This window comes from Balaenoptera ricei, chromosome 13 (genome assembly GCF_028023285.1).
Source record: "Balaenoptera ricei isolate mBalRic1 chromosome 13, mBalRic1.hap2, whole genome shotgun sequence".
Lineage (NCBI taxonomy): Eukaryota > Metazoa > Chordata > Mammalia > Artiodactyla > Balaenopteridae > Balaenoptera > Balaenoptera ricei.
Genome location: NC_082651.1, coordinates 49,392,582 through 49,409,869, shown reverse-complemented (window position 1 = coordinate 49,409,869; position 17,288 = coordinate 49,392,582). Strand labels below are relative to the sequence as shown.

The following is a 17,288-nucleotide window of genomic DNA, read 5'->3' as shown; positions in this document are numbered from 1 at the left end:
TCTGACATCAAGATTTACTGTAAAGCTATAATAATCAAGATAGTATGGTACTGACATAGGATAGACAGATCAGTGCAACAAAACAGAAAATCCTAAAATAGACCCAAACTTATCTGGTCAATTAATTTTTAGCAAAGGTGCAGCATAATTCAGTAGAGAAAGGAAAATATTTTCAACAGATGATGCTGAAACACCTAGATGTCCATATGGAAAAAAAACCTCAATTCCTACACATACACAAACATTAATTCAAGGCAGATCATGGACCTAAATGTAAAGGCTAAAGCTATAAAACTTCTGAAAAATAAAAAAATATAATATATTTGTGACCTGAGAGTGGGCACAGGGTTCTTACATTCTTACACAAGACACAGAAGGTAATAGCCATGAAAGAAAAATTTGATGAATTAGACTTGACCAAAATTTTAAACGCATGCTTATTGAAATAGACCGTTAAGAAAATGTATGCACAAGTTACAGACTAGAAGAAAATATTCATAAAGCATATATCTGACACAGGCTTGTATCCAGAATAGATTTTTTTTAATGTCCTACAACTCAATAATAAAAAGACAACCCTATTTTTTTTTTTTTTTGTAATGGGCAAGGATTCAAACCTGTTGTTCACAAAGAAAGATACGCCATTGGCCAGTAAGCATATGAAAATGTTCTCAGTGTCACTTGTCATCAGGGAAGAGCAAATTAAAATCATCATGAAACACAACTCCACACCCACCAGAGTGGTTAAAATTTAAAAGACTGGCAATAAATTCTAAATGTCAGTAAGGATGTGGACCAAATGGAGCTCTCATCCATTGTTCATGGAGAGTATAATGGTACGATAACTTAGGAAGTTTTTTATAACACTAAATGTATACCTACCTTCTGACCCAGCAATTCCACTCCTTGATATTTATCCAAAAGAAATGAAAACATACATCCACAAAAAGACTGGTACAAAAATATTCATAATATTTTTATTCATAACAGCCCCAAACTGGAAACAGCTCAGGTGTATGTACATCAATAGGAGAATGGCTAAACTGTATTATATTTGTGAATGGAATACTATTCAGCAATAAAAATGAGCTATTGATGAATTAACAACATGGATATATATCAAAACCATTATACTGAATGAAAGAGGATTTACATAAAAGAGTATATACTGTATGATTCCATTTACATGATGTTCTGGAAGAGGCAAAACCAATCCTATATTAAAAACGTTAGAATAGTTATAGCTGGTGGGTTTTGGGATTGACTGAAAAGAGGCATGAGATTTTTTTATTGTGGGGGGGGTGTGACGCAATGTTCTTCCTCTTGTGTCACCTGGGTGTATATATTTGTCAAAATTCATTGAATTGTACAGTTTAAGATTTGTGCCTTTCATATATGTGCATAAGTAAAATACTGGAAGGTTAACATAAAAGTTATTATAAATATGTTAGATTAGTAAGAAAATGAATGATTTCAACTTTCTGATTTATTGATCTACTGTGTGGTAGCTAGTCTTCAAAGATTGTCCTCCAATGAAACAAGCCTCCCAATGTTCATGCCCTTTTATAGTCCCCTCCCTGTCTTCTGGGCTGGCCCTGTAAATCACTTTTAACCAGTAGAATGCAGTGGGGAAGTGACACTTTGTAACTTCTAAAGCTAAGTTATAAAATGCCTTGTAGCTTCTACCTGGGACTCTTCTAGTGCATTCTCTGGGGGATACCAGCTGCCATGTAAAAAGTCCATCTACCCCAAGATTGCTATGCTGAGAGGAACCCCAAACTACCCATATGGACAGGCCACTTGAGAGAGAGAGAGAGGGAGAGAGAGAGAGAGAGAGATGCCTGGCCAGCTCCCAGTTGTTCCTGCCTCTCAGCTGAAACACCAAACATGTAAGTGAAGAAGCCATTTTGGACGTCCAGCCCAGTTCAAGCCTTGGATGACTTTGTCTCAAGCCACCATCTAACTGCAGTGAACTACTCAGCTGAGTGCATCAACCCATAGAACTGTGAGAGATAATCATTTGTTTTTAGCCACCAAATTTTAGGTTGGTAGCTTAAACTATAACATTTCTAGAGATAAATGAAATATATTGTAGATAGATACATATATATGCATAGATATGTAGACAGACATAAGACAAACACATAGATTAAAAACACAATTGCTAAAATTTAAATATAAGGTATATGTCTTTCTGCCTTTATAAAAATTACAGCAAGTGTTATGACTTTCATTCAGTTCATTCATTCATTTACAATATGACCTGCTAAAGGGATTGAAAATCACATTATTAAACCTGTTAGTTGTATCCATAAATCAAATATTTATGGGCTCAAGCCCGTGAGAAAAGTGACATGTTTGGGAACTTGATCTCTATTAAGAAGTTGCAGTGTTACTATCTTAGACCATCTTAAAATGAGATATACCTGTACTGAATCTTATTATACTTTGGAGAGAAGAATGAGGATGCTGCAAGATTTGCAGGTATGGTCTAGCTCTAGGCAGACCCTCCCACACCCTGCCCTTTTAACTCCACTACAGACTTTCTTAAAAGAAAAACCCACGTACTCTTTGTGACACCACTTCCATCCCCCTGTTTTGGTTCAGTGTGATAATCTCTGGTGGTCAATTTCTTCTTTTGCCTTCCTAATGTAAAGAAGAGTCTCAAATTACTTGACCCTGTGCTTCGATTGCCTGCCCCTAATTTAGTTTTCCTTCTTATTCTCACCAGTGTGAAGCAAGTCCAGATTGACACACTGTTACGATGACTAAATGCTACACTACAGGTTTATTGCTCAGTTTGAGTAGTGCTAGGGTAGAAATTATTTTGTGCTATTACATAGCATTATTAACATTTTCCAAAGTGTAAATTTTTGGTGAAACAAGGCTTTAATAAGTAAGAAGTATTATATAAATATGTTGGGCCAGGGATTTTTTTTGGTCAGGGTGGTATATTACTGGGAAAGCATCCCACTTAAAAAAATTCTGGGAATAAATTTGTGTTGTAAATCTTCTTTTAAATTTTTAATTTTTGTTTTTCTGATTATACATGTAAAACACATTGGCTGCAGGAAATTTGGAAGTAACAGAAAAGTACTTTTTTAAAAGGAGAAATACATAACAAAATTATGTATTTTAAGCTGTGCACCCACATATGCAAATGCCAATTGAATTATTTTCATAAGTTTCACAGGCACCTGTAGCTTGGTATGGCCAAACTGAGTAGACCCCACTGCAGTGCTAGAACTAATGTCCACACAGTCACCCAATACACAAACTTGGCATGTATCCTAGATTCCTCTCCCCATCCCCCATGTCAAATTAACCATCAAAGCTTTCTTCTTAATCTGTTCTTTAATTAGCAAATATTTACCAAGTGCCTCCCTTCATGGAGCGGTAATGCTTAACTACTCATCTTTTTGCTTCCTATCCTGTTTTTTTCAAGTGCAGCTACCATGTTGCTCCTGGAATGATGTTTCTAAACTATACATTTGATCTTACAATGGATTCCCAGAGCTTTCAGAGTAAAGTTCACATTCTTTATTTTGGTCACTATAACCTTCATGATAGGACATTTGCCAACCTCATCTCATTCCATTCCCCATCCCTGGTATCTTAAACCCCAAACAACTTGCTGTTCCTCAAGTATATCATGTTCTCATTTGCCTCCCTTTCATCGTTGTGAAATGCCCTCCAGTTTCTCCTTTATTTTAATAGTAATAATGATGTCTATTTGCCTTATTTTCACTCAATGAATCCTCCTTGAATAAATCCAGGAGGGCTTCCTGACCTCAGACTGAGTTGTATGCCTCTCTTCTAGTTTCACATACCCTACGATACATATCTCAGTCATAACAAATATCATATTTATCATACACTGTATATTGCTTTACTTGTCTGTCCCCAAAAAGTATAATAGGTACCTGAGAAATGTTTCTTATATAGGTAAATGGTATTTCTTTGGAGATTGCTTCTTTTTATGATTTGGATGGAGATTTATTTGCATACCAAATAAGAGGAGCATTACCTTTTCACTTTGTTAATATGAATGAAAGTTCTAGAAGCAGAAGTTCTAGGTGTTAAGTAAGGATTTATTTAAGCTATAGATAAATAGGGAAAGCTAGGATAGGAAGGACAACTTGTCATCAGTGACAAGAATGGAAATAAGAAATTACTTTGGGTTAATTAATGAGGAAATGGTCATTAGTGGTTTTATTTGTTTATTTTTTTATCAGTGGTTTTAGGTATCACCAAAAGCATGGTGAGGGGAAGGAAATATTCTAAACATTCAGAAAAATTACAGTGTAAATAATTTAGTCATGTAATTCAGTCATCTTGATAGTATTTAAATAAATGCCCACATTGTACCTAAAAGTTTATAATGGAACAATAATAATGTTTTGAAAGTAAGAACCAAGTTTAATATTTCTTCAGTATTCCCTCTATTGCTCATTATATAAGGTGCTTAAATAAATTATTTCTACTCTCATTGAGATTACATCTAAGAATATTAAATAACTAAAATGTGTAAAGAAAACTACAAATCTTTGAACATTATTTTAAAATATTTTAGCCTCTTAATTACACATCTGGGAATACAGTGCAAATAAATGATACTAATACACATGATAAAATGTGAATATTAATAATAATACCTCAGGATGTTTATGAGAATTAACTCATAACATATGCAGAGCCCTTTCCACTGCTTAATAAATGTTAACTGTTATTAATATTTCTTTTTTCATATTTTTGAAGTTAAAAATAAACCATCTGCAAATTTTAAAAAATACAAAACTAGTAATGAATTTAAAAAATCAGTCATGCATTGGTAATCACATGGCATAGATTCTCTCCATTATACTTCCCTGAAAATTACAAAGTTACAATGACTACTAGTCGGGGGTAAAAGATCTAATTTAAGAATAAACTCTGCCTACTGAGGAATTTGCTAGGTTAGTTTGAGTCAGAATGGGATTTAAACTATTGGCAGGATAAAATGGAAGAAGATACTTTATAAAGGTTGACTAACTCTTATTATTCACATTCAGATTAAGAGTTCAATTGGTATTGTGTTTACTCTTTATTTTCTATGATTTACTTTGACTATCTCAAGCATTTTTATTCATGCAAAATATATTTCTCATTCAGACAACGGAAATGAATGTCAAGTTTTCATATGTATTTGGCTCAAAGATCTATACAACAATACACATTTCTGACCACCTAATATTCTAGTAGTCATTTATTGTCTGTTTCTGTATTAATTTCTATCTTTATCGATGGTAAATTCCATGAGGACAATACTATGTTTTTTTCATCCTTATGTTCCAAGCATGGTACTTGGCACAGGGTGATAAACGAGTATTTGTTCAACAACAAATGAATGGATGAAGGCAACCTTATTATAACTGTGTATTTTATTATTTGGTTCACATAAAATTTAGAATGTGTACTTAGATTTACAGTGTTAAAAAACAGCATTTTATGCTGAATTTACAACTATTGTCTATCTCTAACCATTTTCTTTACTTCCCACTGAATGATCTGGATCTATTTGGTTTGTCCTAATGCCTAAGTTATTCTCAGGTTTTAAGCTTGGAAACGGCAAGGATTAACTAGAATACCCTAGTAGGTTCTTATTATTTTATTCCAAGCTAATTTTCACCCAGTGAATCATAATTTCACATATTCGGAGTTGTCCACAATATGTATGACTCATTTTAAAAAATTCTCTTTATGCACAAAACGAATTTTTATTTTAAGATTTTTCTACCTGTTCCTGTCTTTTTTATTCTGTCTCTTACTGGCTAAATTATAAGATATCCTAAAGCAAACACTCAAGAGTTCCCTTAAAAGAACAGATTCCCTAGAAAGCAGGAGTAGAAAATAGCTATTGCCTGCTTTTCTTATTTTGTGCTGATTTTTAAAATTCTAGAATATGAACAAGTGCTTATTATGTTCATGATTCATGTAGATATATTCTTAAAACTTATAGTTTAAATTTAGAATATTACAAAATAAATAGCACATATTTTCTATTGTATCAGATGATATTTCTTATTCTGTTTTTAATGCATGCATTTAAAGCCCTATTTTACAAATGCAGAATGTGAAAGCCAATGTCAACTTCTCAGGTTATTATCTTTGTTTTGTGTTTGTTAACATAGTTGTTATAGTACTAATATAAATTTTAATTTTTAAAATGTTTTCTATTTTAAAATATGAGTACAGAATAACTTTCAGTTAAATATATCTGTTATAGTTCATCAAAAATAACATCCTCTGAATGTATTCTCTTGATTAACCAAACATCCCCTCTCTTTGTCTTTTTGAGTAACAGCATGCTTCTGTGGCTCTTTAATTAAATGACCTTACCTTACATTTGTCTCGACTGGCTTCTGTTTACAGAAATTGTAAACCAATTGAATGCTCTGAGCAGCTTAGATGAAGATCAAGATGACTGCATAAAGCAAGCAAATATGCCTTCAGCTAAATCAGCCAGTTCCTCTGAAGGTCTAAGAGCTTTCTTCCTTTCTTTCTGCTTCTGATTGCTTGCATTTACTGTGACCTGCTACCTCTTGACTTCTGTCTGTACTTAGCTGTCAGTTTTGTCTTTGTGCTTTTCCTTTAATAAATTTTCTTTGGTAATTTGTAGTGCACCAACAGGCAACAACATAACAGAACTTATCTTTAGCAAAGCCTGTATCAGGATCCTTGATAGGCAGTGATTTTAAAACATCGTATAATAACTGGTCATATAACATGACAGTATTTCTTTAGTTAGCTTATATATTATAACAACATTGTTTTAGAAATATTTACTTATATTAAATCAATTTGAATTATTCATATTTAGGAGTGAAGGATGTTTTTTTCTCAAAATCTATGTTAGTACTTTTTTATTGGATCAAATTAGATTGAGCTAAAAGTTTCTCTAGTTCATTATCTGATATTTTCCAATTCATGTGTTTGTTTTCTTTTATTTGAACATGTTGGTATGCTACAAAATACTTGAATGGCATTCTGTCATTGGTAAAATGCTATATCTTATTATTTGCAGGTATGATTAGTATGAATTTTTACAATTTGAGATATTTCATGAATGAATGATAATTATGCTTAACTGTAACCACAGTGAACTGACACGTATGTTTATTTTCAGAGCTTATCAACAAACTTAACTTTTTGGATGAAGCAGAAAAGGACTTGGCCACTGTGAATTTAAATCCATTTGGTGATCCTGATGTAGCAGAATTAAATCCATTTGGAGATCCTGACTCAGAAGGTAGCAAGTTTTTTTCTTTACTTTTAAAGTCTTTGTATATTGTCAAGTTCTCTTGAACTGTAAGGGCAGGAAGAGATTTTGTTCTTAAAGACTTGTAAATTTTGTTTATAATGACAATATTATTTATTCAATACCAATTGCAGTTGATCAGCAATTCTGGGTAGCTTCCATTGAATTGTTTTTAAAGAAAAAGGGAACCCTTACATAGACATTTACTTGGGGCTTTTTTTTTTTTTTTTTTTTTTTTTTTAATTTATTTATTTGTTTTTGGCTGTGTTGGGTCTTCGTTGCTGCACGCGGGCTTTTTCTAGTTGCAGTGAGCGGGGGCTACTCTTTGTTGTGGTGCACGGGCTTCTCATTGCGGTGGCTTCTCTTGTTGCGGAGCACAGGCTCTAGGAGCACGGGCCTCAGTAGTTGTGGCACGTGGGCTCAGTAGTTGTGGCTCGTGGGTTCTAGAGCGCAGGCTCAGTAGTTGTGGCGCACAGGCTTAATTGCTCTGTGGCATGTGGGATCTTCCCGGCTCAGGGCTTGAACCTGTGTCCCCTGCATTGGCAGGCAGATTCTTAACCACTGCGCCACCAGGGAAGCCCGGGGCTTATTTTGTAATTCTTTGTTAGTTTGGTCAAATAGTAAAGCTCTAATGTTAGAGATAACAGTATTTTATCTAGTTGGCATGCAGTAAAGTCTCATTAGTTTGGCCTACCAAGCAAGGTCAGGTTGTGGGACATACCCATAATTAGGGTGGTGGAGGTAGCCTTTTCTCTCTATACAGCTTCTCGGCCCTCACACCTCAGTGCGATGAGCCCCTCCACTCCCAACTCCCTGTCTCTGGCTGAGAATTACTCTTAGTAACGAAAGTAAATTGTGCATGTGAATGTCACAGAACAGAAAGAAGATTGAGGACCATTCCTGTCATATATACAACATGTAAGAAATAAAACCATGTATTTTTTTCGTGAGCCATTTTTCTTATCAAGTAGTTTCAAACTCTTAAAGCTTAGAAAAGAGCTGTTGAAGAAGACCTCTGTTTAATTAAACTCTGTTTGCTCAAAGTAAATGCAAGAATGATTAACCCCTGTTTACATCTTTTAGACTGCTCTTATGAAATCTTCATGAGCTTTAAAGAATTTTGCTACTGCCTGTCATAGTGAAAAGTGAGGTTTCAACTTAAGGATTCACTCTATTTGTGCAATATCATTTCATAATCCACTTCTTCTTCTCCTTCCATTACTTTCTCCCTTCTTACCAAATTCTAAATTAGTAAGTTTAGATTAATGAGATTTTATTTTGTTTGTGACCTATTTTTTTTTAATTATTTTATTTATTTATTCATTTTTGGCTGCATTGGGTCTTCGTTGCTGTGCGTGGGCTTTCTCTAGTTGCAGCGAGCAGGGGTTACTCTTCGTTGCGGTGCGTGGGCTTCTCATTTCAGTGGCTTCTCTTGTTGCGGAGCATGGGCTGTAGGCATGCGGGCTCAGTAGTTGTGGTGCACAGGCTCAGTAGTTGTGGTGCATGGGCTTAGTTGCTCTGCGGCATGTGGGATCTTCCTGGACCAGGGGTCGAACCCGTGTCCCCTGCATTGGCAGGCAGATTCTTAACCACTGCTCCACCAGGGAAGCCCTATGACCTATTTTATTTTAACGTATTTTAAATCTTAACGGTTACAGTACATTTTAGAAGTAATCTGGTTCAGCTGCCTCTTTTCATAGATTAAGGAGCTGAGGCCCAGAGGAATTAAGTGATTTGAAGAAGAACTTTAGGTAAATGGAGGTGGAGTTGGAGCTAAGATGGCTAATCAAGTGTCTTCTTTTGACCACAAAGCTTCTCAATTGCATACTAAATACATCTGAGTACACTGAGTTAAAAAAAATTACCAAAATATTTTGAGATATGAGTATTTGAGCTTTTCATTTCAAAATCAAGTAAGTAATTTTTAAAAATATATGTGTGTCTTTTCTGAGGTATAGAAAGGAGTAGCAGATAACATGTATATTGTATTTCTGTTTTGGAGAGGTTAAGTGAGGTTAGCCAACCTGATTCAGAAACTTTAATCATGCCTATAGAGCTAAGAAAAAACTTGACCACCAGTATTCTTTTTTTTTTTTTTTTAAGACTTTTTTTTTTTTTTTTTTTTTATAAATTTATTTATTTATTTATTCATTTCTGGCTGTGTTGGGTCTTCGTTTCTGTGCGAGGGCTTTCTCTAGTTCTGGCAAGCGGGGGCCACTCTTCATCGCGGTGCGCGGGCCTCTCATTATCGCGGCCTCTCTTGTTGCGGAGCACAGGCTCCAGACGCGCAGGCTCAGTAGTTGTGGCTCACGGGCCTAGTTGCTCCGCGGCATGTGGGATCTTCCCAGACCAGGGCTCGAACCCGTGTCCCCTGCATTGGCAGGCAGACTCTCAACCACTGCGCCACCAGGGAAGCCCCAGTATTCTTTTTAAATATATACTTCTTGGAGACTTTAGAATAAGTATTTTCTGTTAGAAGAACACTCATTTTTCTAGAAATAATTTATTAATTTTTATTGATTAAAAACATGCATCCTCAAGTAACAAAAGTAGTTAAGAAAGAAAAAAATGTGTTACAGTTGTTTAGATGGTTTTTGTTTTTGTTTTTGTTTGCTTTTACAATTTCAGTTCTCTTGTTAGATTCATGACATTCTGTGCTTCAGTGACCCGTTTAGAAAGTTACTAAATGTATTTGTTAGCTTTTATATGAAATAGTCTCATCTTAAACTCTCCTTTCTTGCTATTCTGTCATCTTCAAATCTTGCTCTATAGTTTGAATACTTTCTTGCTTTTGGTTTTGTAACTGATGAACTTGCTTGGATCAATTTTTGTAATCCTCTACCTGAAAGTAAAAATAAAAATCTTATTTCCATTGACAGGTTTTATCAATTTCTTAAGCATTTGAGACTTGGTATTTGTTAATAAAAAAAAATTGAATAGGTAAAAACTCTGTAGTCTCTTCTACAGAGAAAAGATAATGCTTCATTTAGATTATTATAAAGATTATAGTGGTCTTTGAGTGTTATCCTGGTCTGACAAAAGATACAGTTACTGAGTCTCTTCTCTAGCATAGGCTGTATTTAAATTCATTTCAGTGTTGATTTATTATGATTTTATGAATTCTCTTTCATACTTTATAATTGCTTCACCATGGTGTACAGAAATTCAATTCAGAGTTTTTTTGTTTTATTTATTTTTTCAATATAAAGACAAAATAAGTTTTCTGGGCTAATGTCTAAAGTATAAGTAAAAGTAGTTTGACTCTAAAATATAAAAATCATAAATATATGTCAATCAAGAGATTTTTCTAACATTTGGATTAAATTGTTTGAAATGTCAGTTATAAAACAGTTATTTTTCTTGAAGATTTTAAAACTGATTTTCTGCCTTCTTCTCCTAGAGTATTTTGTTAGAGTTGCTTGGCATAATTAAAATTACTTTTGAACTGTGATTATCGGCTTTTTGAAACTTTTTTCCAATTTGGTTAAATATTTATATTAGTAAAATACAAATTTTAAACAGTTTTATTATACATTCCAGTTTTTCGTTGGTTTTTTTTTTTTTTTTTTGCCTCTCCACGTGGCTTAGGGATCTTAGTTTCCTGACCAGGGATTGAACCCGGGCCCACAGCAGTGAAAGCACAGAGTCCTAACCACTGGACCACCATGGAACTCTGCCTCGTTTTTGTTTTAAAATGTTAATAAACATAAAAGTAAAAGAAAAAGCCTGGTACTAAGCACTCCATAAGTATTGTTGGAGGACATGACACTGTTGTAGTGCTTTTTGTGCCGTTAAAGTCAGAGTTTTATTTTTAAGAGTACCTTTGTTTTCAAATTGAAATTTGAAATAGTAAAATTTAGAATTTAGTGGAACACATCTATCTGCTTCTCAGTATGATTTTAATGTGGCTCTTTCAACTTCAGAATTCTTGTTATTCCTTTACGTTATTAAATGAGGTATTGATTGGATATGAATTATGTTGAAAAGCCCATTAAAAGCTCTAAAGATTTAAGGACTTGTAGTGTACAGAAACCTGCTCTTTGAAGACTTTATAAAAACAAATTCAATGATATATGGTGTATTTTTTATATATCCAGAATGAATTTTCAGATTCCTAAGTGGTCTCTGCTTGTGTAACTACCAAAGACTCTTCCAAAATTTAATCAATTTTATGTTCTTTTAAAAACAGAAATTTATATATCAGTTTGAGACGGCAAGCTAGTATAGTGAAATAAATTAAGCAATAATAGAATATTGTACCTCTAAGAAGGTTAAAATTTCCAAAATTGGTATACCATAATGCCAACATTAATAGAGATTCCAAGGGCACTAACAATTCAAAGATGCTATTTTGAAGAGCAGTATTCCTGGAGTAGACAAAGATCTTGGATATCACATCTTCTGGACTTAGCCCCTCTAAAACATTTTTCATTTTTTTTGACAATTTTATGTTGTTTTTTTTTAAACATCTTTATTGGAGTATAATTGCTTTACAATGGTGTGTTAGTTTCTGCTTTATAACAAAGTGAATCAGCTATATATATATATATATCCTCATATCTCCTCCCTCTTGCGTCTCCCTCCCACCCTCCCTATCCCACCCCTCTAGGTGGTCACAAAGCACTGAGCTGATCTCCCTGTGCTGTGCGGCTGCTTCCCACTAGCTATCTATTTTACATTTGGTAGTATATATAAGTCCATGCCACTCTCTCACTTCATCCCAGCTTACCCTTCCCCTTCCCTGTGTCCTCAAGTCCAAGTCCATTCTCTGTGTCTGCATCTTTATTTCTGTCCTGTCCCTAGGTTCTTCAGAATCATTTTTTTTTTTTTTTTTTTAGATTCCATATATATGTGTTAGCATATAGTATTTGTTTTTCTCTTTCTGACTTACTTCACTCTGTATGACAGACTCTAGGTCCATCCACCTCACTACAAATAACTCAGTTTCATAAAACATATTATTGATCTGCACTCTTTCAACCCCATAGAGTTTATTAATTCAAGATTGAGTATTTTTGAAAACACTAAATATATAAGAAAATATCAGATAGTATTAATTTGATTTAATTCATCTTTTGCTATTGTTTTATAGAACAAATCACTGAAACAGTTTCACCTAAAAAACCAGAAGAATCCTTTTATAATAACAGCTATAATCCCTTTAAAGAGGTACAGACTCCACAGTATTTGAACCCATTTGATGAGCCAGAAACCTTTGTAACTATAAAGGATTCTCCTCCGCAGTCTACAAAAAGAAAAAATATAAGACCGGTGGACATGAGCAAGTACCTCTATGCTGATAGTTCTAAAGCTGAAGAAGAGGAGTTGGATGAGTAAGTACACTTCATTTTGCTATCATCATATTTTAACTAAAGAGATCTTTCTGTAATACACCTTTAGATGGGTAAAAAGAGGTCTGTCCCTGTGTTAATATATAGTTTACAAGTTAGTATCTATCTCATCCCCCATCCAAATTTTTACAATCTTGACCCTCATTCTCCCACCCTCTTCCATATGATTATGTGTGCACCCTAAACTAACAAATGAAGGAAACACGTTCCTGGAATCTCTGGTTAGAATTCCAGTTGTGTCTTCCCACAGCAACCATGTTATACATGATACTTAGGTGTTTTTAATCGATTACTGAAGGCATTACACTTCAGTTATGTTATGGGTCTATTGTGGGAACCAAATAATCATTTATGATATTGATTTGATGAGAAGATTTATTCAAATGCCAAACAATGAGATCATGACATTTATAAATTAGGAATTTTCTGCATTTGAGTCATTATTCTTACCCAAATGAGAGGTTTATTGACCGCAAGCTTAGTATATTAATAGTCATTGTGATTAGGGCTTCTGTTTTACTCAAATCTAGATTGGGGATAGGAGGAAGGTATGTCCACATTGTATTCTGGAGTTGCACACTGCAACCCATGTAGCCGCAGACTGTGGCCCTAAGTATGTTTAAAAAGCAACAGTAAAACTTCCAGCCATGCTGGAGTAGCATAGACTAGATATAGCTTCTGTCTTACACAGCTAAAAAACTGAATAAAATGTATGAAACAACAGTTTTCAGACATTGGACACAAAAAGCACAGGATCCCTGAGAGAACAGAAGTGAAGAATGTGAGCCCTACATTTGTCCAAGCTTTATTTATGGGAGAGAACTTCCAACCGCAATTCAGGGAGAGAGAACCCAAACACCCTAGAATCTCCCTGCATTGAGGAGGCAGAGTTTGGACTTTGGAGGTACTAAGGTGGCTAGAACTTGTGGACAGAGTCTCAGAGAGGAACAGGCTACTCATAAAGAGTTTCAGAGATCTGTAGAAAGTTCCTCTTGAGTCTTTAGCTGAGTACTGATCAGAGTACGCATATGAGGAAGTTACTGAGGACAAACAATTAGACAGAACAATCTCTGGAGTTCACCCAGGATCAAGAATAGTTTGGGGGCTTCCCTGGTGGCGCAGTGGTTGAGAGTCTGCCTGCTAATGCAGGGGACACGGGTTCAAGCCCTGGTCTGGGAGGATCCCACATGCCGTGGAGCAACTGGGCCTGTGAACCACAGCTGCTGAGCCTGCGCGTCTGGAGCCTGTGCTCCGCAACAAGAGAGGCCGCGATAGTGAGAGGCCCGCGCACCGCGATGAAGAGTGGCCCCCACTTGCCGCAGCTAGAGAAGGCCCTAGCACAGAAACGAAGACCCAACATAGCAATCAATCAATCAATAAATAAATAAATCTTCTAAAAAAAAAAGAAGTAATTGTACTCTGTATTCATTTAAAAAAAAAAAAAAAAAGAATAGTTTGGGTTTCCACCAGCCAGAGAGGAAAGACTTCCTAACTCATGGGACATCAAGTTGAATCCTCAGAAGGGTATTGTCCCAGTAGTGGGGGAACAGCCCTAGACTAAAGGCTGTTCTGGGCCTTCCCAGCAAAGATTAAAAGCAGAGCTCAAAAGAATCAAAATGATTCCACGTAACTGCATCCCACACAAAGCCCCAGAATATTAAAAGGAATACCAAAAAATCAAGCATCCAAAACATAAAATTCACAATGTCTGACAGCCAATCAGAAATGTATCAGGCATGTAAAGAAGCAGGAAGATCTGACTAATAATGAGGAGGAAATTCATTCCTTAGATAGGGATGCAGAAATGGTACAGATGATGGAATTAATAGACAAGTGTGGTAATTTAACTATTATATAAATATACTCCAGATATTTTAAGAAGGTGGAAGAAAGCATAAGCATGCAAGACAAAAAATAAGTCCAAATTCAGTTTATAAAGATGAAATATACAAAATCTGATGAAAAATACACTGGATGGGATTAACGTTAGATACTGCAGAAGGAAGTATTAGTGAACCTAAAGACTTCGCAATAGAAACTCCAGATTCAAACATAAAGTGGGGGCTTCCCTGTTGGTGCAGTGGTTGGGAATCTGCCTGCCAATGCAGGGGACACAGGTTTGAGCCCTGGTCTGGAAAGATCCCACGTGCCTCGGCACAACTCAGCCCATGTGCCACAGCTACTGAGCCTGCGCTCTAGAGCCCTCAAGCCACAACTACTGAGCCCACGCACCTAGAACCCGTGCTCACAACAGGAGAAGCCACCGCAGTGAGAAGCCCATGCACCGCAACAAAGGATAGCCCCTGCTCGCCGCAACTAAAAGAAAGCCTCTGCGCAGCAACAAGGACCCAACGCAGCCAAAAATAAAATAAATAAATAAATAAATTTATTTTAAAAAAAACATAAAGGGGAAAAAAATGAACAGAGGATCAGTGGGACGACTTAAAGCAATCTAACGTAAGTGTAACTGGAATTCCAAAAGGAGAGGAAAGAAGATGAGGGAACAGAAAAAATATTTGAGGAAATAATGGCTAAAAGTTTTAGAAATTTACAAAATATATAAACCTACAGGTCTAAGAAGCTGAATGAACCCCAAAATGAACCACAAGAATGATGAAGAAAACTACTGCCAGGCTTCTCAACAAAAACAATTCAAGTCAGAAGATAGTGGGGTGATATATAAGTACTGAAAGAAAAAAGCCTGCCAACACAAATTTTTATTTCCAGCCAAAAAAAAAAAGTCTAAGTAATGGACATTTCCAGGCATGCACAAACTGAGATAATTCATCATTATCAGACTTGCTTTGCAAAAAATATTACAAAGAAGTCCTTCAGGCAGGAGAAAAATGACACTACTTGGAAATTTGGATCTGCACAAAGGAATGAAGAGCACAGGAAATGGCAAATAAATAGTATATATAAAATACATGTCTTATTTTTTAAAATCTCTTTAAAAGATAATTTACTTTAAAGTTTAAATAATAATATATTCTGGGTTTGGGAACAGGGGTAGAAGTAAAACATATGACAGTAGTCATACAAAGGCTGAGCATGGGGAAATTGAAAAATACTACTTTAAGCTTCTTATACATGTTATTTGAAGATATACAATATTATCTTTTTTTCACAGATGACATAATTGTTTATGTAGAAAATCATAAGGAATCTCTAAAAAGTCTACTAGAACTAAAAAGTAAATTTAGCAAAGTTACAGGATACAAGATCAGTATACAAATTCAGATGTATTTCTCAATGGTAACAATTAACTATCAGAAATAGAAAATTCTAAAATACCATATACAAAAGCATCCAAAAAACAAACAAACAAACTGAAACGCAAGGATAAATTTGAACAAAGATGTGCAATGCAATACCTGTATGCTGAAAACAGCAAAAGGTTGTTGAAAGAAAACAATGGAAAGAAATATTATGGCCATGGATTCAAATTGATCTGTAGATTCAGTGCTATCCCAATCAAAATTTTGGAGTATTTTTTTGGTAATAATTGATAAAGCTAATTCTAAAATGTATATAGAAATACAATGGACCTAGAATAGCCAAAACCGTTTTGAAAAAGAACAAAGTTGGAGGACTTATGCTATCCAGTTTCAAGACTCATTAACCAAGACATCATGGTATTGGCTTAAAGTAAACATATAGTTAAATGAAAGAGAATATGAAAGTCTAGAAGTAGATCCACACATATATTGCCAATTGATTTTTGACAAAAGTAGCACAGGAAGTCAGGCAAGGATAATCTTTACAACAAATGGTGCCAGAACAACTAAAGGTCTATATCCCCCCACCCCTCCAGAAAAGAAGAACTACAGTCCTTACCTCATAACAAATGCAAAATTTAGCTAAAAATAGATCATACACCTAAAAGTGAAAACTAAAACACTGGAACTTTTAGAAGGAAGCATAGGAGAAAAATCTTAATGAACTTGGGTTAGGCAAAAATTTCTTGAACAGAATGCAAAAAACAGAGTCAAAGGAAAATAATTATAATTTGGACTTCTTCAAAATTAAACCTTTTTCTGTTTAAAAGACACTTATGAAAATGAAAAGGCATGCCACAGTTTGGCTAAAATTCTTTGCAAAACTCCTATCTGGCAAGACTTCTATCAAGAATATGTAAAGAACTCTTAATAATGACAAACTATCTTTTTTAAAGAGGGAAAAGATTTGAACAGACATTTCACAAAAGAAGATAGAAGAATGGCCAATGTGTACACAAAAAGGTGCCCAACAACTTAGTCATCAAGGAAATGCAAATTAAAACCATATAAGATATCACTACACACCAACTTGAATTGCTAAAATTTAAAAGACTTACTACACCAAATACTCTCAGGGACATGGAGCCACTGGTACTCTCAGAACTCTCAAAGTTCTAAATGGTGAACTATTTTAGAAAACAATTTGGCAGTTTCTTAAAAAGTTAAACATATACCTGTCGACCTAGCCATTCTAATTCTAGGTATTTACCCAAGAGAAATCAAAGCGTATGTCCACAAAAAGATTTGTGCATGAATATTTTAACAGCTTTATTTATCATAATAGCAAGATACGGGAATAACCCCAGTGTCCATCAATAGGAAAAAAGATAAGCAAATTGTGGTATATACATACAGTGGAAT

At 34.9% G+C, this 17,288-nt stretch overlaps 1 protein-coding gene across 4 annotated transcripts in view; it reads left to right on the top strand.

Moving 5' to 3' along the window:
• The window catches only part of EHBP1 (EH domain binding protein 1), a 339,673-nt gene that overhangs the window by 144,957 nt on the left and 177,428 nt on the right, over positions 1-17,288 (top strand). For all 4 annotated transcript variants that reach the window (XM_059943246.1, XM_059943245.1, XM_059943243.1 and 1 more), the window contains exons 8-9: positions 7,166-7,288; positions 12,390-12,630. In XM_059943246.1, coding sequence (XP_059799229.1) covers positions 7,166-7,288; positions 12,390-12,630 — 364 coding nt within the window. The remainder of the gene's footprint in view (positions 1-7,165; positions 7,289-12,389; positions 12,631-17,288) is intronic.